At 36.4% G+C, this 23,895-nt stretch overlaps 1 protein-coding gene across 1 annotated transcript in view; it reads right to left on the bottom strand.

Annotated features, from left to right (window-relative positions):
* Positions 1 to 1,673: 1,673 nt before the first annotated feature.
* Positions 1,674 to 23,895, bottom strand: part of SLC27A6 (solute carrier family 27 member 6) — a 74,520-nt gene continuing 52,298 nt past the window's right edge. The window contains exons 5-10 of the mRNA XM_049649119.1: positions 21,129 to 21,323; positions 12,789 to 12,879; positions 9,291 to 9,489; positions 7,661 to 7,758; positions 6,370 to 6,500; positions 1,674 to 2,390 (exon numbers count right to left, since the gene is read on the bottom strand). Of these exons, the coding sequence (XP_049505076.1) occupies positions 2,214 to 2,390; positions 6,370 to 6,500; positions 7,661 to 7,758; positions 9,291 to 9,489; positions 12,789 to 12,879; positions 21,129 to 21,323 (891 nt within the window). The 3' untranslated portion in view covers positions 1,674 to 2,213. The remainder of the gene's footprint in view (positions 2,391 to 6,369; positions 6,501 to 7,660; positions 7,759 to 9,290; positions 9,490 to 12,788; positions 12,880 to 21,128; positions 21,324 to 23,895) is intronic.

Below are 23,895 nucleotides of genomic sequence, written 5' to 3'. Positions count from 1 at the left end.
TTTCCACTCCAGGTGGAAGTATCTTTTCTATATTCTCTTAAGGACTTTATTTTTTTTAATTATAATCAGAAACCTCCTTTCCCCCTGTTTCTATTCTAGCAAAGTTGGATCTTGGTAGGAGTTCCATTTCTCATACTCTCATATATATATATTTTTTGCAATTGTTCTTAACAATACATGTGGCCAACTTCCTTCCCCAAGTTTCTAGATCTTTTGTCTTACTTCCCAACTCTTTAAAAACGTAAATCCTTAGTGTCTTTTGTTTGAAAGGCATTTTGAATGTCATACAGTCTTATTTTCTTTCTTTCATGTCATGAATTATTTTACGTGCTGATGGAAATTTTTTACAATCAAGAGAAAAGCAGAGAAACTATCTCAATTTGCTACAATTACACAGAGGGCCCATCTTGGTCTTTATATGTATTTTCAATGTGGCTGGAGTTTCTTTTGCCTTTGAAGCAGTTTTCAACTGCTTAATCGTGAGGCTTCGTTTCCCCCATCCTGCTGTTGTTTCTTTGATAATCTGATCCCAGGTATTTTCCATTTTCCAGTAATTTCTGACAACGTTTTATCTAAAGACAGACTCTCTTGTCCGCCCCCCCCCCCCATCTTTTAGTGGATTATTGTCTTCATAATATTCTGTCTTTTACTGTAATGGATTTGACAGGAAAGGTGTGGGTAAGGGAGTGAGATGTGTATGCTAAATTCACCATCATGATCTAATCTCCAAAGATTTTAAAGAGGAATTAGTAGAAAAGTGTTCAGATTTATTGCAGTAAAGAGCACCCATAAATTAAAAATATGTACATAAAGGCAAAGCAGTTTTTTAATGGGAAAGGTAAAGAACACCAATCACCAGTATAAAAATTAAATGCTAATTTATTCATTCACTTAATACTTTTTTAACAAACAACATTTATCCATTCTCAGATGGTGGGAGAATACACTTATTTAATTCATTCTACTTATCATTTAAAAACTTTTTTTCTCTTTTAAAATTTTTTAGTTTTGCAAAATTGATTATATTTTCTCTCTTTTTTTTTTTTTTCCTTATCCTAAAGTTCGGCCTCTTATTTCTATGTTACTTATGGTTAACCTTTACATTTAAAATATATTTCAACCTTATAACCTTTGTTTTTCCAACAATGACAAAAAGAAACTACAAGATCTGCAAATTCTCTTCCAATCAAAATAAGCGTTTTAGCATGGGAGGCAACCTGAGGCAAAGCCAACTTTCCTTCTGGTTGCACAGGGAGCCGGGTTTATGGGCAAAGGAGCTTCCTGCCGAGCTCCGCTCCACTTCTCAGTCCAGCTCCACACTCCCCCCTGTGGGAGAAAGCTCACTTTGCTGAGAGCTGTTCATGTGGTTCTAGCTTGAAGCAAACCTTGGAGCTTGGCACTTCCAGACTGAAAGAAGTGCAAGGGTGCTTATTACCCTGTCCTTGCAATAGTGTTCTCACTTAACAACTCACAAGTCTGCTCACACGCAAAGCCTTTTCCTGCCTCCGATCTTGGGGTTCATACCTGCATTCTTGTTCTAGTCCATTCTTTCTCTGTAGCTCTGTTGGATTTTATAATGAATTTGATCCCATTTATGTATCTTTCAAAAGTTCCTAAATGTTTCGAGCTTACCAGTTTTCTTGTTTTGCTATCTCACACTTCTATGTTTCTCCTATCATCTGAATGTGAATTCAAGATAAGGGCGATAGACAGAAGTGCATATATTTTGGCCAGTCAGCTTCCTCTACTGGAAGTTTATAATTAAAAACATCAGAAAAAAAAAAAACAACACCTCAAAACACATATTAATGAAGATGATTTTATTGAGTTTTAGGACAGGGCAGATAAAAATCAAATAATGGAGTAAAAATAAACCCATTTTTCACAACTAGAAACTAAATATTTAAAAGTACATTTTTACTAAGTGTCTAAATTGTTACCCACTTATGTATCATTTAGAATCTTCACAACTAAAGCAAATATTAGTTATGCACTAAACCCCAAAATAGGTAAAACAAATAATCAACTAGAGTTTGTTTTGAATTAAAATAAATTAGAATTCCTACTAAAAGAAAAGCTGTTGCGTATTAAAGAAAATACAGCATATGTTGATTAATGTCCATTCCCTTCCTCCTTTAATGTTAAAGAATCACACTCTCCTCTCCTCTCACCTGTCCTAAGAAAACATATGAAAATCCAATACATAAAAAATCTTAAAGTTTGACCTCCCCTAACATGATCTGATCATAAAGTTCTTTGGTCAAGGGAACATAAGACTTTTTCAAGTTATCCATGAAATAAAGTGGGTCAGAAATTTTCAGTGGACTAAACCCTTCTTCCACCAAGTGAAACTTCTGTAGTTTGAATGTCCCTGTTGTTTCCATCTTCTCCTGTAAAATAATTGCCAGAATTAGTGGAATCATTTAATATTGTCTAAAATATATAAACAAAATATTCAATAATGAGACCATAACGTTTAATTATAACACTTTCATAACCATTGACCATCTCTCTATTTACTACTACTAATTCAACATTAGAAATTTTAAAATGCCCTCTAAAACACTGAAATCTTTAGCTCAATTTACCGCTGAGCTTTATTCAATCTGTAGGAATTACAGAAATTGTCGGGTCACCTGGGTGGATCAGTCGGTTGAGTGTCCGAATTTGGCTCAGGTCATGATTCGTGGCTCGTGAGTTCAAGCCCCACAGTGGCTCACTGCTGTCAGTCTGTCAGCAAAGCCCACTTCAGATCCTCTGTCCCCCTTTCTCTGCCCCCCTCACTTGCAGTCTCCCCAAAATAAATAAATATTAAAAAAAAGAATTATGAAAATCGTCAAAAACTAATTATGCTTGATTATAAACCCTCTAAAACACACAGGCTTATCACTTTAATTCACTGTCAGTACATTATGTACAGAGAAAGCTATTAGACACCAAGAAGATACAAGTTATAAAAGAGAACATTCTATTTCATAAGGCAGAATTTGATAAAAACCAGAAGGGGTAAAGGATGATCTAATACTTGGGTTGCCAAACTCTGCACTAAGGTGCTTTGCAGTATCCCTGGTGAACTTCCAGAGTGTCCAAGGGATATTTTAAATTTTCTAGGTAAACCCTGTGACATCTCAGTCACCACTTGCAAACTACTAGCTCAAGGTAGTTCACAGTTCCTATAGTAGTTTGTGATACATTCTTTCCAATGATGTTATGTCTTTATGAAACAGGGTTTTCAGTGGTTGGCATGATAAAAGGGAAGTACAGCCGAAAATCAATGTGGGACAAAGAATTAGGCTGGTTCTGTTCAGTCTGATCTAATCCCAGGGTTTGAGGAGTGTATAATGCCCAATTTACATCTCTTTGGTACATCTGGTTATTAAAAAAAAAAAAGCATTTTTTCTTTCACGTTGTATGCATTACTTTTTCAAACAGCAACTAATTTGTTAGACTTATGAATTTGTTTTGACCCAAATACTGAATAAATCAAAGTTTAGGTATTTGCTTGACTGCAGAATGCCAGGAAATATTTACTGAGACACTATAGATGCCATGAATCTAGAAAATTTCAGAAGCTCTGCTTTAAGGGATTTAAAGGAGATAAAATGGGGGCAGCTGGGTCGCTCAGTCAGTTAAGTATCTGACTTTGGCTCAGGTCACAATCTCACAGTTCGTGAGTTCGGGTCCTGAGTCGGGCTCTGTGCTGACAGCTCAGAGCCTGAAGCCTGCTTCAGATTCTGTGTCTCCCTCTCTCTCTGCCCCTCCCTCAATCCAGCTCTCTCTCTCTCTCTCTCTCTCTCTCTCTCTAAAATAAACATTAAAAAAACACAACAAAAAAAGGAGATAAAATGTAACCCTTTGTGGTTGTTTCAGGCATGGAGAAGGAGCTTGTTTTAAATCAGATGACCATGTAGAGGTCCTTATAAAGGTTCTAGGAGTAATATGGCCATTTTTATTCAACCTTCTGAACTAATTCAAGAGTCAAGTTCTCTGTGAGTCTCCTTCCCTGATCTCATCCTCACTGTCCCCACCCTTTCCCAATACTGTCATCACAGAATTAGATCTATGTAGAAACACATACTCTTTTTCTCATTTTTAGAAAATTAGAAGCTCACTGTACTTACACTATTGATGTTCAACCTTAAAAGAAAAAAAGTTTTATAATGTGCCAGGTATATTTCCCCAGATTAGGTAATTTTTCATTGGGTAATGAAAAATTATTAGGCAATGGTTTAATAAGATCTCATCTAATTATAATATTTTAATTAACATTACTCTTATTCTAACTTATAAAGAATATCAAAAGTTTTTATTGCTATAAATAATACTTTGAAGAACATCTTTATATATAACATTTTTTCATCTTTGATTATTTCCTAAGGATATATTTCAGGAAATGAAATTATTGAGTCAAAACATGTAAATTCTAAGAGTCTGATTATATATTTACCAAATTGTTTTCTAGATAGATTATAACACCTTGTGTTTCTACAAGCAGAATAAAAGGACCATTTAATTTCATTGTACCCATGCTGAGCAATACCATATAAAAATTTTTTTTTGTAAATTTATTGGCCAAAAAAGTCATTTTTTAGTTTGTGCTAAACAGACTTCGATAAGATTTTATTTTGATAATATAGTTGCTTTATTCATTTTGTCAGAGGTGACCTATGCTTTTTGCTCTGCTTATATCACATCATTTATAAGAATTCATTTGTTAAATAAATATTTCGACTGCCAACTATCATGCATTGTAATACTGTAATAAATACAAATACTGTAATAAATACAAACACTGTAATAAATATAATAGTCACGGCTCTAGTTCTTTGAGGTGTTTAATGACACTAGAATATTTTCTAAGTTTGTCCAAGACTGATTTAGACTTCTAGAGTAGTTCAAAGCTAAAATATTTCTTCTGCTTCATGAAAGTGAATTGTAAGGTGCCCTAGGGGAAAAATGTTTAAGATATCATTTAATCTATCAACTGTGTACTCCATTACACAATACACTATTTCTAGGGTGGTATGGGGAGGGCCAAGAGGAAGCAGGATATGGTTATAAAAGGGAAAGAGTTCTTGTGGTACCAGGAATGCTCATATCTTGACGGCAGTCAATGATGAATGAAGCAACATGGGTGATAAAAGTGTATAGGCCTTAAAACGCACACACACACACACACACACACACACGCACGCACACATGCACGTGTGAATATAAGTAAAGCAGGAGATTTAAAAAGATGGATAGATTGTATCACTGTCTATGTCCAGGTTATAATAGTTTTGAAAAAATGTCACCACTGGAGGAAATCAAGTAATGAGTACACACAGGATCTTTCTGTATTATTTCTCACAACAGCATGTAAGAATGTTATACATTGTAGATCAGTCTACAATGATCTCACTAAAAATTCCAGTTGAGAATGTGTTACTTCTGCTTTACATCCACTTACCTTTAGTATTTCAGAGCATTTTAATGAAAATAATCTGAGGCAGTGTATACAAACAGAAAAATAGAAAATTACGTAAATATGTATTTATGACAGTTAAGATGATGTGTCCCACTGGACAGTAATGACAGGCCACAAAGATGCTCAACAAATGCTTTAAAGATGAATATGAGGCCATCAATTGCTCCCCTCGGAATGTAACAGTGATACGACAAATGTATCCAGAAAAGCTCTATGTGATTGGATGTTAAGAGGTGATAAGTGTTAGCTTTGGGTTCACAATACTAAATACATGAATGGCTGAATAAATGAGCAAGCAAACTGATACAGTAGCTAAGTAAATTTTCTTTTTACTGTTTTTTATTCTAATAACCTAACAAGAGAATGCCAGCTCTCAAAACAAATACATTCAGAAATCCCTAAAGGTATAAAGTCCCAGAGGGAGGGCAGACAGAAGGAGATAAAAATTAAAAGCAGAATTGCTTAAAGCCATTTGCTTTTAGGCTCTGCACACATCCTGCAGACACCTTGAGGTCAGCTTGGTGGAACATAATTTTAGGCATAGAGCACCAAATGTCTTCACAAGGCTTGGGTGAAACGTAGTTTTGGCTTGAAACCATCTCTGAGGTCTTGAGTGAAGAGGAACAAAACAATCCCATAATGAGGACAAAGACAAAGACATCCTAGCATTTCATCACACTCCCTTCTATAATTAGGCTTTGAATATGGCATAAATTAACATCCTAATGATTTTCAGTGTTCTTGAGATTTTCTAATAGAAATAAAGTGCTCACAATATCTAAAAGATAAAATATTATTTTGTAAGTAGACCATCTCCTGGACTCCTGGTCTTGTAGTTCAGTTGAGTCTTTACCCAAGTACAATTACCTGAATTCTTAAAGGTCAAGCAGTAGGATTACCTGAATTCTTAAAAATCTTGGGCAGGCATAAGCTGGTAGAAAAGATACAACTTGTTCATAAACTTTCTCCAAGTCTAACGACTTATTTGGTTTTAAAGTAATAGAAGCCATTCCTGCTTTTCCTTCATAATCTGAAAAGAAAGTTGGAAATAGCATTAATTTTACAGGTACTAGGTGATTTTTAAAACGGTCCTGTTAATTATATACTAATTGTTGCAAATAGAGACATTAATCGTGTCACAGCAATAACAATGCAACAGTAGCATAAATGAGTGGGTCCTTCCTTGAGCATATGATTTGCTCCCCAGAAATAAGTTATAAACAGGGAATGGTAGACTCTATTCTTAATCATCCACACCGCGAAAATGAAATAGATGGGGTGGAAAACACCATAAATAACCCCTAGTTTGCATCCTACAACCATTAATGTAAAATATTAAGAGGAGACATTTATTTACTGGTGAATATATTCTAGAAATATATCCATGTTAAGAGTCAATGCAAAAAAAAAAAAAAAGACAACATTGTTTTCAAATTTAAAAACTAGACTGCCATTTCCATAACTAATTCCACAGATCACTTACTGCTGATCATGCCACCTATGGATTTTTCCAGGGAATCAGAATCTCCTATAGCTTTCCTCCAGCACCCAATGTCTGTTAGAGTAAATATCCCCTCCTCTGCCCCCCATTTAATACTCCCACCTCATGTGTCCTGGGCACCTACAAACATTAGTTGGAAAACATTGTTGTTTATCAAAACAGCACAGAAGAGCAAAGGGGCATAGCTATCCTCTAATTCCAAGTTGGTAACTTTTCTTTGCCATTTTCGCCATCATGAGAAATCCTCTTCTGCATACTTTCAAAGATAAATGAGGCCAAACAGATTTTAAAATTATTTTTGAAGAAGACTCAACTTAGCTACAAGTCAGTGTCATAAAACATTTAAACTAGAACATGTCCACGTTTAGTAGCATGTATAAACTCTAGTCATAAAGAGAACAATAATAAACTATGGAAGAGCTGTAACTATTTTCGAGCAGTGAGTCACTGACCAGAGTTTCCAAGCTTTACCTAAAAATACACACATACATTAAAATTAAGTTGGTACCTGATGGGACCATGAAATTTGTTAGCCTGGTCTAGAGTCACTTGCCAAGACAAGACTAAGCTACTTATTTTAATTGATAAAAAAAAAATGAAATGTGGCATTAGTAAGATCATTGCAGAAGTGAAGAAATGTGGCACATTCTATTCGGAGAATTCCTCCCAAACCTGAATTATATTCATACCTGGCACCACCACCCCATACACGTTTGTTTCCTGTATGAAATCCAACATTCCAATAACATCAGCAACCTCTGTGGTTGCAACATTTTCTCCTTTCCACCTAAATGAAAGAAAGAAGTTCTGATTAATACACCTATATTTGAAGAAGTAGGTACCCAGTTTTAGTTTTAGTGCCTTGTACGTGGCTCCGTGCCAGTACCTAGTAACTGAACACAATGGCAGATTTCAGAACGAATGGGAGGCATTTGTAAGGGAGCACACTGTTGACAAGTCAACAAAACCAGAATCAGTGTTTTAGTGAAAATAACTTTATCTGTGTTTCATTGGTATAAACTGGTTACTGAAAAGTGTTTTTTGGTAATATGTCATAAAAGGAAAAGAATGATAAATCCCTCTTTATTTATGAGATGTATTAACGGTTCAGTACAAAACATTCCCTGTCTCCAATGACAGAGATAGAAAAAAATGAAAGGAAAGCTATAGTGGTCTCTCCAGTACCGACCCCCTTCAACTTCTAGGGATTAACCCCTTTGGTTCCCTGAATGGCAATGAATATTCTATTTCAATTAAAATAATTGTACGTATGGTGAGCACATAACATGGTACTAGAAGGTGAGGAAGTAAGAAGTATGACTCATTTATTCATTCAAACATGTTTTTGAATGTCTCCTGTATGTTCTTCACTGTTCTATAGTCATAGACCATGACTAATAATTTCATAAGCCCAAAATAATCTTAAGGAATTAAGAAAGAAATGTAAAAAAGATAAATTTGGCTCTTTCACTGTTTTTATCATTAGGTCAAGAATTAGACCATATTTGACCAGATTGGTTTCTGTTTCAACCCTGCCATTTAAACACCCAGAGTGGATGAGGTCAAATCTAATAAAAATAAGTTCAGAGGAGATACACACACACACATACACACACATGTAATATTTTATATATATTATATAAACATATATTTTTATATATCTTATATATCTTATATATTTATATTTATATATTTTATTTATATTTATTTATTTTAAATATATATTATATAAATATATAAATTTATTTATTTATAAATATAAATATATTTTTATTTATTTATATATTATATATTTTTATATATTATATTATATTTTATACATATATGAATGTCTAAATATGTCTAAAATGTCTAACGTTTATTTATTTTTGGGAGAAACAGAGATAGAACGTGAGTGGGTTAGGGGCAGAAAGAGAGGAACACACGGAATCTGCAGCAGGCTCCGAGCTGTCAGCACAGAGCCGGAGGTGACAGCTCGACAAGCTGTGAGATCATGAAGTGAGCGGAAGTCGGACGCTCAACCGACTGAGCCACCCAGGCGCCCCTGTCTATTTTATATTCTAACGAAAGGAGCTCACTGATTTTGACCACACTGATTCATTAAAGTAATGATAAAAATTGACATCAAGATTTAACTTACGTTTCAATCTAACAACAGATGGTCCATGAATTTTTAAATGAGGAGACATTATTGAGATAAAAAGCGCTGTGTCTGCCCTGAAGGTAAAGACCAGGGCATCTAGAATGTTTCCATACAGCCTTGCTTAGAGCACGGTTCACAGTCACAGAACCAGCAGTACAACCGATGTTATTTCATACCTGAAAGTGTCTCCAATACGGTCCCAAAAATAAAGGAAATTCTCCTGATCTTGGACCATTAAATCTCCTGTGTTAAAGTAAACATCTCCCTTCTTAAAAACATCACAAAGCAGTTTCTTTTCTGTGTGCTTCTTATTCCCAGCATAACCAAAAAAGGGATTATTCTCAGTCACTCGAGAAATGAGAAGTCCAGGTTCTCCTGGGAGAGAAAAGCATTTTTCAGTGATTGGATTAAAACGATTATTACACATATCATGCACGTACTTAAATGGTATCTGACCAACACAACCAGGGTTGCCGATCTTCCTCTGAACTTATTTTTATTATGTTTGACCTCAGGCACTCTGGGTGTCTGCATCCAGCATATCCTTTCACAGACTGCCACAGACACAAATTACTTTGGAAAAACTAACAAAAAAGGAAAGCGAATGTCAACAAAACCATATTAAATTTATTTTACATCCTGCATGGATGACCAAAGGCTACTTTTCTTTTATGTTAACTAGATTTTAACACTAAGAATAATGACAACCCTATAAATAACCACAATTATAATGTTAATAAGATTATGACTGTAGCGATGTTTATTGAGCATTTACTATGTAGCAAGCCCCATGAGCCCCTTGCAAACGCTAGCTTGTTTATTCTTCACAGAAATCCTTTGAAATTGATCATTAAAATTCCTATTTCACAGGGAAGAAATGGCCCAGAAGGGTGAAGTAAATTACCAAAGACCAACAGATGGACAGGAATGGACCCAGAACTCAAATATAAGTCTAGGATTCTGTAGCAAGGTTTCTGTTCACTACTATCTCTGGTCTAGAAGTTATTAGAAGTTTAAGAAAATGTTTTATTCTTATGGGATGTTGTCTGGAAATCCTCAATGGGCAAGAGACAAGGCATAAAAGTTATTAGTATTACTTAGAAACATTATCTGAAAAAAATTTTCGATCAGATTTACTCAAATTGATCAGGATTTTGCCCAGCAAGCTGTGCGGTAAAAAACTACTTCTATGAGAATGATAGAAGACAAAGGGAAGCAGCAATCACTGCCTGAAAAAAAATTTTTTAAAATGTCTATTTAGTTTTTCAGAGAAAGAGCAGGGAAGGGGCAGAGAGAGGGAGACAGGATCCAAAGCGGGCTCTGTGCCGAGAGCAGAGAGCCCAATGCAGGGCTCAAACTCATGAACCGTGAGATCATGAGTTGAGATGTGAGAGCATGACCTGAGACATGAGATCATGACCTGAGCCGAAGTCAGACGCTTAACAGACTGAGCCACCACCTAGCTAGGCACCCCTGTCCCAGAACATTCTAAGGCCATTGTTGACTTCCTGTGAAGAGAGGCAACATCCACATGATTGATTAGATGGGGTTAATTCCAGCACATTGTAGAGTGATTTATATCATTTTAACATTCTCTGTTAAACTCTCATTGCTTCCACTCATTCTGGACATCCTGGCTGCCAAAGATATACACCAGTGGCAAAGCCATGCCTGCTCTACTACAGAAAATGCTCCTGGTTGTCACTGTCATCACTGACACCTCCATCATCATCATCGTCATCATCATCATGGCCATTGCTACACTTTCTGAGCATTTTCTGGGTACCAGTCGTTATTCTGAGCACTTTATTTTATGTATCCCATTTGAGTCTCATCACAAACCTATAACACAAGCCCTCATATTATCTCCATTTTAGAGGTGAAGAAACCGAGAAAGAGAAAGTAATTTGCCCAGTGTCACATATTTTGCCAAATGTTGGAGATGGTTTTTTTTAACCAGGTTCATCTGACTTCTAAGCCTGTTTTCCATCACATATTCCTTCAGTCTACATATCCTCTATTTCAGAAATTTCCAAGCTTCTCTTATTTCCCTTAGAATTTATGTTCTTCTTTTTTCTTCAAGACACAGGCTTATAGTTTCTTCCCTGACAATTAATTATTACAAATGCTTAAAAAGATCATAGTGTTTCTTCTATCTGTTCTAGGCAAATGTATGCAAGGCAAAATACCATTAATAGAAAAAAATACTGAGTAATTCATAATGAGAATTGCAAAACACTAAAGCAGATGTTTGGGGACAATCTGCTTTTTAAAAAACCCTGAGTTTACATAAGCAGTTCTGGGATTCAAGTTCCAATGTCAGATATGATTGTAATTGTAATAAGTAAAATACACCAGGAGTGCTTGGCTGGCTTGGTCGGTAGAGCATGTGACTCATAATCTTGAGGTTGTGAGTTTGAGTCCCATGTTGGGTATAGAGATTACTTAAACAAAATTGTAAAATAAATAAATAAAATAAAACAAAACACACTAGTTAAGTGTGTGTATAGTTTAGAAATGGATTTTTTTCTTGGACACAGCTTATAGAGTTGAATTAGGGAAAGATATTTTATAGATGCCCTTAGGCTTGAAATTCAGAGGAGAAGGAAATTTGTGTTTTAATAGATAATGCTTATATTCTTCCCAAGCTTTCAGCTACCAGAACAAACCAACCGACCAGGCTTGCAACCTTTATCTCCACATTTGAAGTAACAATTTAAATGAAATCATCTCTGAAATGTAGTCCAAGCATATTCTGAGGCGGCAAAAAGTAATTTTGGCCTGATTTATTCAGACTGAATGTCTAAACAATTCCAAATGCACATATCTACATTTAAATTCCTAGACTGATTATATGCAGCAGCAAGTTAATTGGGGCACTTGCTTTTATTAACATGTCTAACCAAAAATCATCATAAAGTCCTCCTTGGGGCAGGAGGGAAGTGAGAGGGAGAAGTGGGGAGGTAGCAAGCCACATGCCAGGCTCTCAGTAGGGTTCTACATCTATCATCTCATGTAATTATGAACAATAACCTCATAAATAAATATTGTCACCTCTACTCTACATATGAAGAAAATAATCTCAGCCTGAGTGGCCTGCCCAGAGTTGGACAGTTTCTAAGCGTGAGAGCCCACATTTAAATCGAAGTCTGCCTGACTTTCCATTATACCTAGAATGATAACTAGGGCATTGTTTTTCATATTATATCTTAGTCATATGGGACATTAGTGCCACTATTACAGCTAGACGTGGTGGACTGAGCAAAATATAAGCCCAGGAGTGCCTGCATGGCTCAGTTGGTTAAGCATCCAACTCTTGATTTCAGCTTAGGTCATGATCTCACAGTAGTAAGACTGAGCCCTTCGTCAGGCTCCACTCTCTCTCCTTCTCTCTCTGCCACTCCTCTGCTTGCTCTCTCTCTTTCTCTCAAAATAAACATTTTTTAAAAAAGGAAATATGAGCGCAAGAGTAATGTGTTCTAAATTTCAATATCTTACTGAGTGACCTATCTGGGATCCCTAACATCTAATAATTAAACTCTTCTCCCTGCACTGAAATTCCAAACAAGTCTCATCACATATTAGTAAAAGCCATTCATTCTAAATTCAGTAGTAATTAAACAGAAATTCAGAAACATTGCCTGAGGGGACGTGGTCAAACACAAGAATCTTACCTTTTTTCACAGGAGTACACCAGCCCTGTTCATTTCTAAAGGGTTCATCTTTCTGAAGATCATACTTTATCAAGTCAAAAGTGAATAAAAGCTGCCAAAACAAAATTAAACATACAATAAAGACAAAAACAACAACAAAATATTCATTTGTGCAGTGACATCTACCGGTTATGGACTTTTTGTTCTGTCAGTTGAAATAAAGAATGAGGATGTAGATTTATTACTATAAGTCAACTTTACTGAAAAAAAATTAACTATGTATTTGAAACTCAAAACTGAAGGCAATAGTAAATAGCACTTGTATACTGGTATTTACTTCAATTTCATTTTATGTTGCACATTATCTTAGGAAAATTTAATTTTATTCTTTATTCCTCAATTACATATTCTACTAACTCCAGGTAAGAGGAACACTTCTTGCCTTCTCCTTCAGAAATCATTCAGAAACAGCCTTTGAAATAAAAGTTTTAATCGAACTAAAATGTCAACTATGTGAATGCAAGGATTTTGTTGTCTACTTTAAATTTACAATCCCTTGAAAAGGGAGGGATCAGATGCCTAAAAAATACTTATTTGACACGGACTTTGAACTTTTTCCCTAGGCCTTTCACCTCAATGTCCCTAAACTAACTCAGTACCTCTGTACACTCATGTGCTATGAGATGGTAAATTGGTAGAACACACTCATCAGATTGGGAAGCAAGCTAATTGGACATCTCTCCTTGTCCCCAAATATTTCCAGCTACCCTGCTCTTGTAATGTCCATGTTACCATGCCATGCTGATTCACAATCCACTAACGTGTGACCCTGGGAGAAAACTGCAGAGTGGTTCAATCCAACTCATTTATTTTATATATAAGAAAATTGAGGTTTTCCTGATCCATTAAACAAACAATCTTATTAAGGAGAACTAGAAAATGGTAAGCTAAGATGGAGATAATAAAAGGAGGTAAGAAACAGTAATAAGGAAGGACACAGAGAAGACAGAGACCAAGAGGAGGAGAAACAAAATGAACAAATATAGAACAAGTGGAAAAGATTAATAAAATTAGTGAGGTAAATGTATTATTTACAAAAAAAATTTTTTAATGTTTATTTACTTTTCAGAGAGAGAGAATATGCACACACAAGCAGGGGAGGGACAGAGAGAGACACACACAGAAGCCGAAGCAGGCTCCAGCTCTGAGCTGTCAGCACAGAGGCTGACACGGGGCTCAAACTCATAAACCATGAGATCATGACCAGAGCCGAAGTTGAACGCTTAACGGACTGAGGCACCCAGGCACCCCGAGATAAATGTATTATTTATCATTGAAGACTAGACACAAACATTTGTTTTTGTTTTTGTTTTTTAAGTTTATTTATTTATTTTGAGAGAGTGAGAAATAAAGCACATGAGCTGGGGAAAGGCAGAGAGAGAGGGAGAGAGAGAGAATCCCAAGCAGGCTCTGTGCTGCCAGCATAGAACCTGATGTAGGGCTCGAACTCATGACACCATGAGATCATGACCTAAGCCAAAGTCAGGAGCCGGAAGCTTAACTGACTGAGCCACCCAGGCACCCCTATTTTTAATGTCAGTAAAATCCACATGTAATTAGAATCACAAGTCATTACTTGTGATGAATATAACTGACACCAACTCATGTTGATTGAGTGCCTCCTGCATGTCAGACACTGCTACAAGCTTAAGAACAGCATTTAATTTAATGGGATAATTTAATTAATATTATCCCATTTTAAGATGTGGGTCAATGAGAGAGGAGGCAAAACAAAATATATTGTAATTCTAGACATAAAGATTCTTCATTAAAAGGCAAGCTTGCATCTTGTTGGTCTTCGTCTGTAATTGGAATAACAGCTTTCTGGCCACTTGCCTAATGACTGGTAAAAGGAGAGATTCCAGAAGTTCCGGAACTGCATTTATCATTTTGGTCAAACAGGAACAGCGCCCTTGTTCATTACCAATCTCCTTTAACATGTTTTATAGTTTGAAAACTTTGCTCAGGAGCTGATGATAACAGCATTAGTGTTGTTTCTTTCAGATTAATTGGTCAACCGCATTCATGGATGCGATTCATTCTACACCAAACCACTGCGCCTGTTGTCACATATAGGGGACTTGCAGGTCACAAATTGGGTAATTTTATCATACGAATGAAATTTAAATATATTGCAGCATCGTGAGATGGTCTGGGTCTGAGTATTAAGTTTCAGCTAGAGGGATTTTTATTTTTTTCTTGCCTTTGAGATTCCACACGATTACAAAAATGGCTGTGTTATAATAACACAAATAAAAGTAAATAAATCCCCACCTTTTAAAAAAAATTTTTAAGTTTATTTTATTTATTCACTCAGAGAGAGAGAGAGAGAGAAAGAACAGCGGGGGAGGAGCAGAGAGAGAGGGAGAGAGAATCCCAAGCAGGCTCTGCACTGTCAGTGCAAAGCCCAATGTGGGGCTGGAACTCACGAACTGCGAGATCATGACCCGGGCTGAAGGTAGGCGCTTAACTGACTGAGCCACCCAGGCACCCCACATCCCCACTTTAATATCCCCTGATTGTATATGTGCACACACAGGTATAGGTATGCGTGTCAAGAGCAGAGCTGCACGGGATCGCATTCATAACAGACTAGGTAAACGGATCCCCAGCACTGTGAAGCACACACCTGGGGGCTGTCCACAGTGCCTCAGAGTTCCCATACATGTCCGCATGCTTTTGTCTATTCACATCTGTACATTTAGAAGCTGGAAAGGAAATAGAAAACTCACTGCCTCTGTTAATCGGTTATGTTTATCTTGTTTGTTTTCTGCCTTCCCCAATAGAATATAACCTGCACATCAACAGGAATCTATGTCCACTGTGTTCATTGGGTTCACAGGGTGAGGCGTACTGAAAAATTTTAATAGACTGTATAAAGGAGTTCGTTTGATGAGCATCATTACAAATGTGTTTAAGTTGATAGAGAGAAAGGTAGGAAACTGATTAATAAAATATACTCTCTGACAAATGAAACCATACCATTTTAGGAAGTGAAACCAATTTAAATTTCCTTGAGTTTAACCAATGAAAATGGAGCTCAAGTTAAATTACAGTGTTTCTTTAGTGTAAAAGATATCAGTCCCTGTGAGGTAAAGAATTTAACCTTAAACGCAGAATTTAACCGGAGGTCTGGCTTTCACTCTCAGCTTCTGGCAGATAATCTCTATGCCCCTCCAATGCCATGGCCAACAGTATGTTTGTTAGCCTCAGGCTGTTCGGCATGTGGATAGTGACAATACGAGCTAGATTTAGTGTCTGAACCACACTGATAATGTGGTGTAGGGGCGGGGCTTTGGGTCCCCTACCTTGACCTCTTGAGGGATTGGAGATGGAGGTTAGCCCCAGAAGCAGCCAACTACATTTAAATGTGGACATCAAGGCTGGTGAGTTTCCCTAGCGGCAATACTCCATGTACATTGTCACCTGTCAATTCCAGGAGAGTAATGCCATCCTGTCTCCACAGGAAAGGAGTAGAAGCCTTTGCATTTGGTGCCCTGCTGATTCTGCCCCATTGCTTCCTCCTCCGTCTGATTTTCATCTGTATCCTTTAGATCCTTTAGATGTAATAAATGGTAATTATTATGCATAACAGCTTTCTGTGAGTTTTGTGAGTACTTAGTGAATTATTGAACCCAAAGGGGGCTTTAGGGACTTCAAAACTGCAAGTGCTATCAGAGGTAAGGGCTTGTATGGATTATTGCCTAACTTCATAGTTAGCTAAATTTCCTAGTCCATAAAAAACACCTACTTTTAGGGCACCTGGGCGGCTCAGTTGGTTAAGCAACTGACTCTTGGTTTTGGCTCAGGTCATGATTTCATAGCTCGTGGGATCAAGCCTCGCATTGGGCTCTGGGCTATCAGCACGGAGCCTGCTTGGGAGTCTCTCTCTCTGCCCCTCCCCACTCTTCCTCTCTCTCTCTCTCTCTCTCTCTCTCTCTCTCTCTCTCTCTCAAAATAAATAAACTTAAAAAAAATGCCTACTTTTAAGATAATAAAAGTTTAAAGACATGTGAAGGAGCCTTTTATTTACACTGTACTTATGGACTTACTACTATAAGATGAAAGAATCAGCACTTGTATTTCGGCCTCTGCTCCCACCCAATTCCCATCATTGTTAGTGCTATAATTATTTTTATATTTTCAGGATTTATACTTCCATTCCATCTATAAACATAATTTGGAGCTGTTCAATCTTCTATATTTAAATGGATTCAATCAATCCTTTTAACTGAAGGTGATTCTTTCATTTCTAAGTTCTGTTTTATCTTCAGGATGACTGGACATTTTCACTAAGTGAGTTTGATAAAGTACCGCGTTCCTGTAAATACATGGGTGTTATAGTCTCTGATTTCTTAACTTTTTGGGAAAACCTCTTTAGACTCAAAGAACAATGGGGTCAGAAGTAAAATTCTTTGGTGAATACATTACTTTGTTTTTTTGTTTCTTTCTGGCATTGAGTGTTTTGTCCTCATTTTGAGAGAAGCCCAAGCTGTTTCCCATCTTCAACCTACAGTTTGTACAGCCTTTGTTTTCTCTGCCTCAGCATCTCCTTAGAGATCTTTAATTCGTGTTCAGTAATTTCAACAGCATATATTTTTCTGATGATCATCCTGCATTAAGTTGTTTGTTCCTGGAACACAATGTGCTCTTTTGCTAAAGATTCAAGTCTTTAAGGAACTTTTCCTCTATTAGGTTTCAAATAAGAGTCTTCTCTTTAATTTTCTTTTTCTGCAGGGACACCAATTAGCACATGTCAGATAACTGTCTATGTTTCCAAAATCTTTCTAATTTATTTCGTATTCCTATTTGCTTATCCTTTTTACTGTGTTTGTGTGATGCCTTAATCCCATCTATCTTGCTCCCTAACAATGTTACAGCCTATAATGTGGTGTTCATTTGTGCAACACTTTCATCTTCCCTTTTAGTTTTTTTGCTTTGAGCTGACTCTATCTACTTTCCAACTCCTTTTGTTGATTGACATTTCCCTGGAACTTTCCTCTCTTTTGAGCTCTTATTTTTATTTATTTTTTTTAAATTTTTTTTTAATGTTTATTTATTTTTGAAGGAGACAGAGAGCATGATCAGGGGAAGGGCGGGGGGGTGGGGGGGAGGACACAGCATCCAAAGCAGTCTCCAGACCCTGAGTCTGCAGACTGTCAGCACAGAGTCCAACGCAGGGCTCAAACTCACGAGCCCTGAGACCATGACCCGAGCCGAAGTCAGACGCCCAACAGACTGAGCCACCCAGGCACCCCTGAGCTCTTATTTTTAAAGAGAGTATCATTGCAATTTTTGAAATTAAGGGGAATTAAGGGAAACATTCCCTGGTCATTTCGGAGGGCTTATTATTTTCTGTGCATCCATATTATTTTTTCAGCTACCTTTTATTAAGATTTATCTTTTCTCTTTTTTTCAAGTTTTATTTTCTCTAGGGATTTTGTGTTTGTTCCTTCCCAATTATGTTATCCCTGGGTGTAGGGATAAGGAAAAGCCAGTCTGTTGCTGTTATCAAATGCAGGTCCGTCCATCAAAGGCACTGTCACAAAATATAGGGTTTGCTCTGAGGGCACAAATGGCACACAGAGCCCTTCAGCTGTGTGCATTTAAATGGCAAATGTGGCACACAAGAAGGACACTTGGGTCACAGGAGCTCTGTGTTGATGCCTCTTCTTTTTCCTTCTCTGTTAATATCCCATCTTTGGAGGCTGATTTGTTTCTGAGACAGTAAGTGGAGAGGAGGCCTCCATGAAGTTTAAATTTGTGAGAGACAGACTTATCAAATCTCCCCACATGATCATGAAGCAATTATTGGTCCAAATTTTTCAGCTTCCCTGCTCTGTAACAAACTCCTATGCAAATGAAGTGAGAAAAGATAAGGTAGAATTCATTTGATATGAGGTACCACGTTTTTCATTTCCAAACTGAAAACATAACCGAGCCTAAGTTTAAAATCAGAAGTTTTCCAAATCAGTTGGAGACAATCATGCCTTCTTGCTTTATTGACAGTATTGCAGTCTGACAGGGAATTTAAGACATTTTAAAATTATAATGAAGTCAAGCCAGTAATGTAAAATACAAATCTTCTTCATTGTGCTCTTGTTGGATGATTACTTTGCAATGACTCAGCTTCACTAAAGGGCTTTAACATGAATACCATATTTTTAATGGAACCACTGCAATGAGTTGAGAAAATTAACTGGGAGGAGTGTAAACCTCGGTAGTGTCAGCACTTATTTTCCCAAAATTACTTTTCAGAATGTACATGCATGTCTGTGATGTCAATAAGACCCTCAAAATCCCAAAGAGCACATCATAAAAATAGTGTGTATCTTCTCAAGGTTACAAACATCAGAGCAATTTCTATCAGCTTTGAATCTATTTCTCTGCTTTTTAAAAATTATATGTTTATCTCTTTTGATGCTCCTCACTGTTTATTTTATATTTATTTATTTATTTATTTATTTATTTTTTACGTTTATTTTTGAGACAGAGAGAGACAGAGCATGAATGGGGGAGGGTCAGAGAGAGGGAGACACAGAATCCGAAACAGGCTCCAGGCTCCGAGCTGTCAGCACAGAGCCCGACGCGGGGCTCGAACTCACATACCGCGAGATCGTGACCTGAGCCGAAGTCAGCTGCTTAACTGACTGAGCCACCCAGGCGCCCCTTATTTTATATTTCTTTACTTTATATTCTTGACTACTTCCTTCTTTTTATTTCCTTTAGGTTTATTTCAGTTGCTTTTTATGTATTTAAAAAACACTTTTTAAGTGTTTATTTATTTTTGAGAGAGAGAAAGACTGAGCAGGGGTGAGGCAGAGAGAGAGGGACACACAGAATCCGAAGCAGGCTCTGAGCTGTCAGCACAGAACTTACAAGCCATGAGATCATGACCTGAGCTGAAGTCAGATGCTTAACTGAGCCGCCCAGGTGCCCCTCAGTTGCATTTTAATTAACCCCCAGAAATGGATATTTAGCTCACAAATTTTCAACCATTCTTATGTGAGTCCAAAAACTGTGAAATATAATGCTTTCATCTTGATTCAGCTCAAATTACTTTTTAACTTCAATTATTTTTTTTTGTTGACTCACTGGAAGTTTAGTGATGTTTTATTTCCAAATATATGGGAGATGAACTAGCTGTCATTTAAAACATTTATTTCCACTTGAATTAAAATGCCGTTGGAAACATCATCTATATTCAACCCTCTGAGATTTGCTGGAATTCCCTAAGTGGCCCAGTAATCTTTGTGAATGTTTCAAAAGGGCTTGAAAAGAATGGATGTTCTGCAGTCTTTTTCAAATTATTTGTATTTATTATTATTATTGTTAATGTTATTATTATTATTATTATTATTATTATTATTTGGTAGGCTCTACAACCTGTATGGAGCCCCATGCAGAGCCCAACGTGGGGCTTGAACTTATGACCCTGAGATCAAGGCTTAAGCTGAGACCAAGAGCTGGACACTCAATGGACTGGGCCACCCAGGTGCCCCTATTCTGCAGTTTTTAGAGGCAGTGTCCTATATATATTCATTAGCTCAAGTAGTTTCTTTATTGCATTATTCTGTATCATTGCAGATTTTCTTTGGCTTCTTCTATCAAACATTGAAAGAGCTATAATATAATATCCTACTATGATTCCAGCCTTATTTTAGTTCCTCTTGAGGTTACATACATTTTGCTTTATAAATTTAGAGACTATTTTCTTTACTTTCACTTTTATTCCTTAAAAAATATCGATGACTATAAACTCTATTTTGACAATTACTTTCACCAAACCAGCTGAAGACATCTGTTCAATCTTTTGTCTTCCACAGTTGTTACTGAGAAATCAGCAGGAAGTTTTTTACTCCTAGATAAGTGATTTGGGGCAGCTTTTACGATTTTTAGTAGTGTCTTGATTCATTAGAAGCCTGTACATAACTTTTGAGTGATATAAAAATGAAGGGTAAGCAGAAACCCTGCATTGAAAATACTCAGGCAAAATGAAAAGAGTCAAATTAACATGTATTAGAAACTTTGCTTGCTGTTTATACATTACATCATGAAATTTGAAAACAGAACAAAAGACTTAGGTATCATTATCCCTACATTATAGAGGAAAACATGTGAGATGGTTAAGATTTTCATAATCTATGTTCACCTAGAGGCCATGACTTTATAGAAGTTCTCAACTTAAAAAAAAGGAAAAAGAAAGGTGATAATATTTACCATAATTCACAAACAAAAAGTCTAGAAGAGAGGTAAGCAGATCTCAATATATTTCTTTTGTAAAGAAAATACCGTACTTACTTTGTGAAGGAAATTTGTTCTCCCAACGGATCCAATTTTCCCATTATGATTAATTAAACAAATGTTTCCTTCAGTAGCTCCATAAAACTCACAAATCTTAATATTTCCAAATCTGTCTAAAAATTCCCTCCACACATCACTCCGTAGGCCGTTTCCAACTGCCAAACGCACTTGATGATCCTTTTCTCCTTCTCTCTGTTAGAGGAAAAGATTTGACTTGTAATTGATTCATTCTAGTTCTCAGCTCTTTCTCTATTATGACTTAAATGGAAATATCCACAAGTTGGGTGCACATATGCAATAATGGAAGGGAAGTTAAAAACAAATCATGCTTAACTCTGTTGCAGAACTACATCCAATAGCTAAGGAAACTAACACTGGCCTAGAGTAATATAGCTTTTATTATCTGGTAAAAGCTCTTCCCACATTCCAGATTATGAAAGCCTTATTTTGGTAGAGATTAGGTAAGGAAGAAAGCTTATTTCAGGAAACAAGCAATAGTTTAAAAGAATTATAAAATGTACCTGAGTTTATCCTCTCAGCTCTACTACTTACTATCTGTATAACTTGGAACAAAAGGTTGAATACCACTATAATACTATAATTCTCATTTTACTCACTTGCTGAGAACCGAGAACATCTATCTCACCTATGTACTGCAGTAGTCATAAAACATAGCAGGTGGGAAACAATAAACTGAGGTCATCTAATCACTATAATATATGACAGTGCAAATATTACGGCAACTACTTGTAAATATTATTTTTGAATGCATAATATTCTCATATTTTACTTCTAATTTGTATTTTAGAATTGAAAGAGAAAACAGAACTATATTTTCTTCTACATTCAATACAATACAATACGTTAAGTAACATGAATTATACACTGACCAAAAATGAGAACCTCATACCTGTTAGAATGGCAATTTTTTAAAAAGATAAGAAATAACAGGTATTAGTGAGGATGTAGACAAAAGGAAACATTTGTGTATTGTGGGTGGGAATGTGCATTGATACAGCCACTATGGAAAATGGAATGGAGATTTCTCCAAAAATTAAAAATAAAACTCCCATAGGATCCCATACAATTCCACATCTGTGTATTTATCTGAAGGAAATAAAAATGCTAACTGAAAAAGATATGCACCCCCATGTTCACTGCAGCGTTATTTACAGTACCCAAGACACAAAAACAACCTAAGGGCCTACTGACAGATGTTATCAGTCAATAAATAGTGGTACACACACACACAGGACTACTATTCAGCCAAGAAAAGGTAAATATTGCCATTTGCAACAACATAGATGGACTCAAGGGTGTTATGCTTAGTGGAATAAGAAGGAGAAAGACAAAGACCATGTGATCTCACTTATATGAGAAACCTAAAAACAAAAGCAAAACCCAAAAAATCCCCAAACCCAAAGCTCACAGATATAGAGAACAGAAATGGGGAATGGGGAAGGGTGAAATGGGTGAAGGGGATCAAAAGGTACAAATTTCCTAATATAAAATAGTCATGGGGGTGTAATGTTCAGCATGGTGAATGGAGTTAATAATGCTGGGCTGAATATTTCAAAGTTGCCAAGAGAGTATATCTGTTTCCATCACAAGAAAAACAAATGTGTAACTATCTGTGATGTTGGATATTAACCAGACTTATTTTGTTGATCATTTTGCAATATACACAAACACTAAATCATTATGTTGTACACCTAAAACTTACATAACATTAAATGTCAATTATACCTTACCAAAAAATTAGAGTCAGACTATACTATCAATGTAGTTATGGTAAATCCATGATTCCCGCTGAGCTACCTCCATCCTCACCAAAATACAAACTTAACAAGAAATAATAATACATCAACAACAGTAATAAAATAGAGAAATCAATGTCCCTGACACTTATAATTAAAAATGATCGGTTGATCACATTATCTCAGTTCCTTCTCAGTCTTAAAGGAAAGATTTCATCGATCAATTCTCAAGAACAAAGAGAATGTGAGTGAAAGGTCATTTTGGAAACCGCAAAGTAAATAGGTAACAGCCATGGGACTAAGCAGAGTGGGGAAGGCTGACATCAAAGTCCATAGGTGGGGCACAACAAATGCCCTAAGGTGTTATGGAAGCATTCTTCAAAAACAATGAAGAAGGTAGAAGCCTGGGTGGAAAACCAGCAGCCATACCCACAGATAACGTCGGCACAGGTGATATACATCTGGGCACCTGCCCTTGCTACACATTAGGCAAATACTGGAGATTTCCCCTCTGGAAAAGTCCATCCAGACAGACACCAGTCTGGATTGAGGAATCTACTGAAAATAGTAATGTTAAATAAAAGGTGAGATCATTAAACTCAGAGCAAAACTAATCTATAGTGATAGAAATCAGAATATTGTAGGCATTTGGTGGGACAATGACTGACTCTTAAGGACATTCAGGGGGAAGGTCTTCATGAAAAAAAATAAAATTGCTTAAAAATACTTGAAGTGTAAATCATAATGAGAAATTTCAGCTTCAATGGAGAGTTTCAGACTAATTAGTATTGCAATACTAATTCATTTAGATCCTAACTCATTAGGCATTTAGAAAGCTCAATGCCTTTTTAAAAAGGCTATTAGAAATAAGATGTTGCTGCATCCCAATGTTTATAGCAGCACTATCAACAATAGCCAAAGTATGGAAAGAGTCCGAATGTCCATCGATGGATGAATGGAAAGAAGGTATGGTATATATATATATGGTATATATATATGGTATATAT

This window comes from Panthera uncia (assembly GCF_023721935.1).
Source record: "Panthera uncia isolate 11264 chromosome A1 unlocalized genomic scaffold, Puncia_PCG_1.0 HiC_scaffold_17, whole genome shotgun sequence".
In the NCBI taxonomy this organism is placed as follows: domain Eukaryota; kingdom Metazoa; phylum Chordata; class Mammalia; order Carnivora; family Felidae; genus Panthera; species Panthera uncia.
Note: the sequence above shows the minus strand (reverse complement) of the source record. Positions and strands in the feature narration are given on the sequence as shown.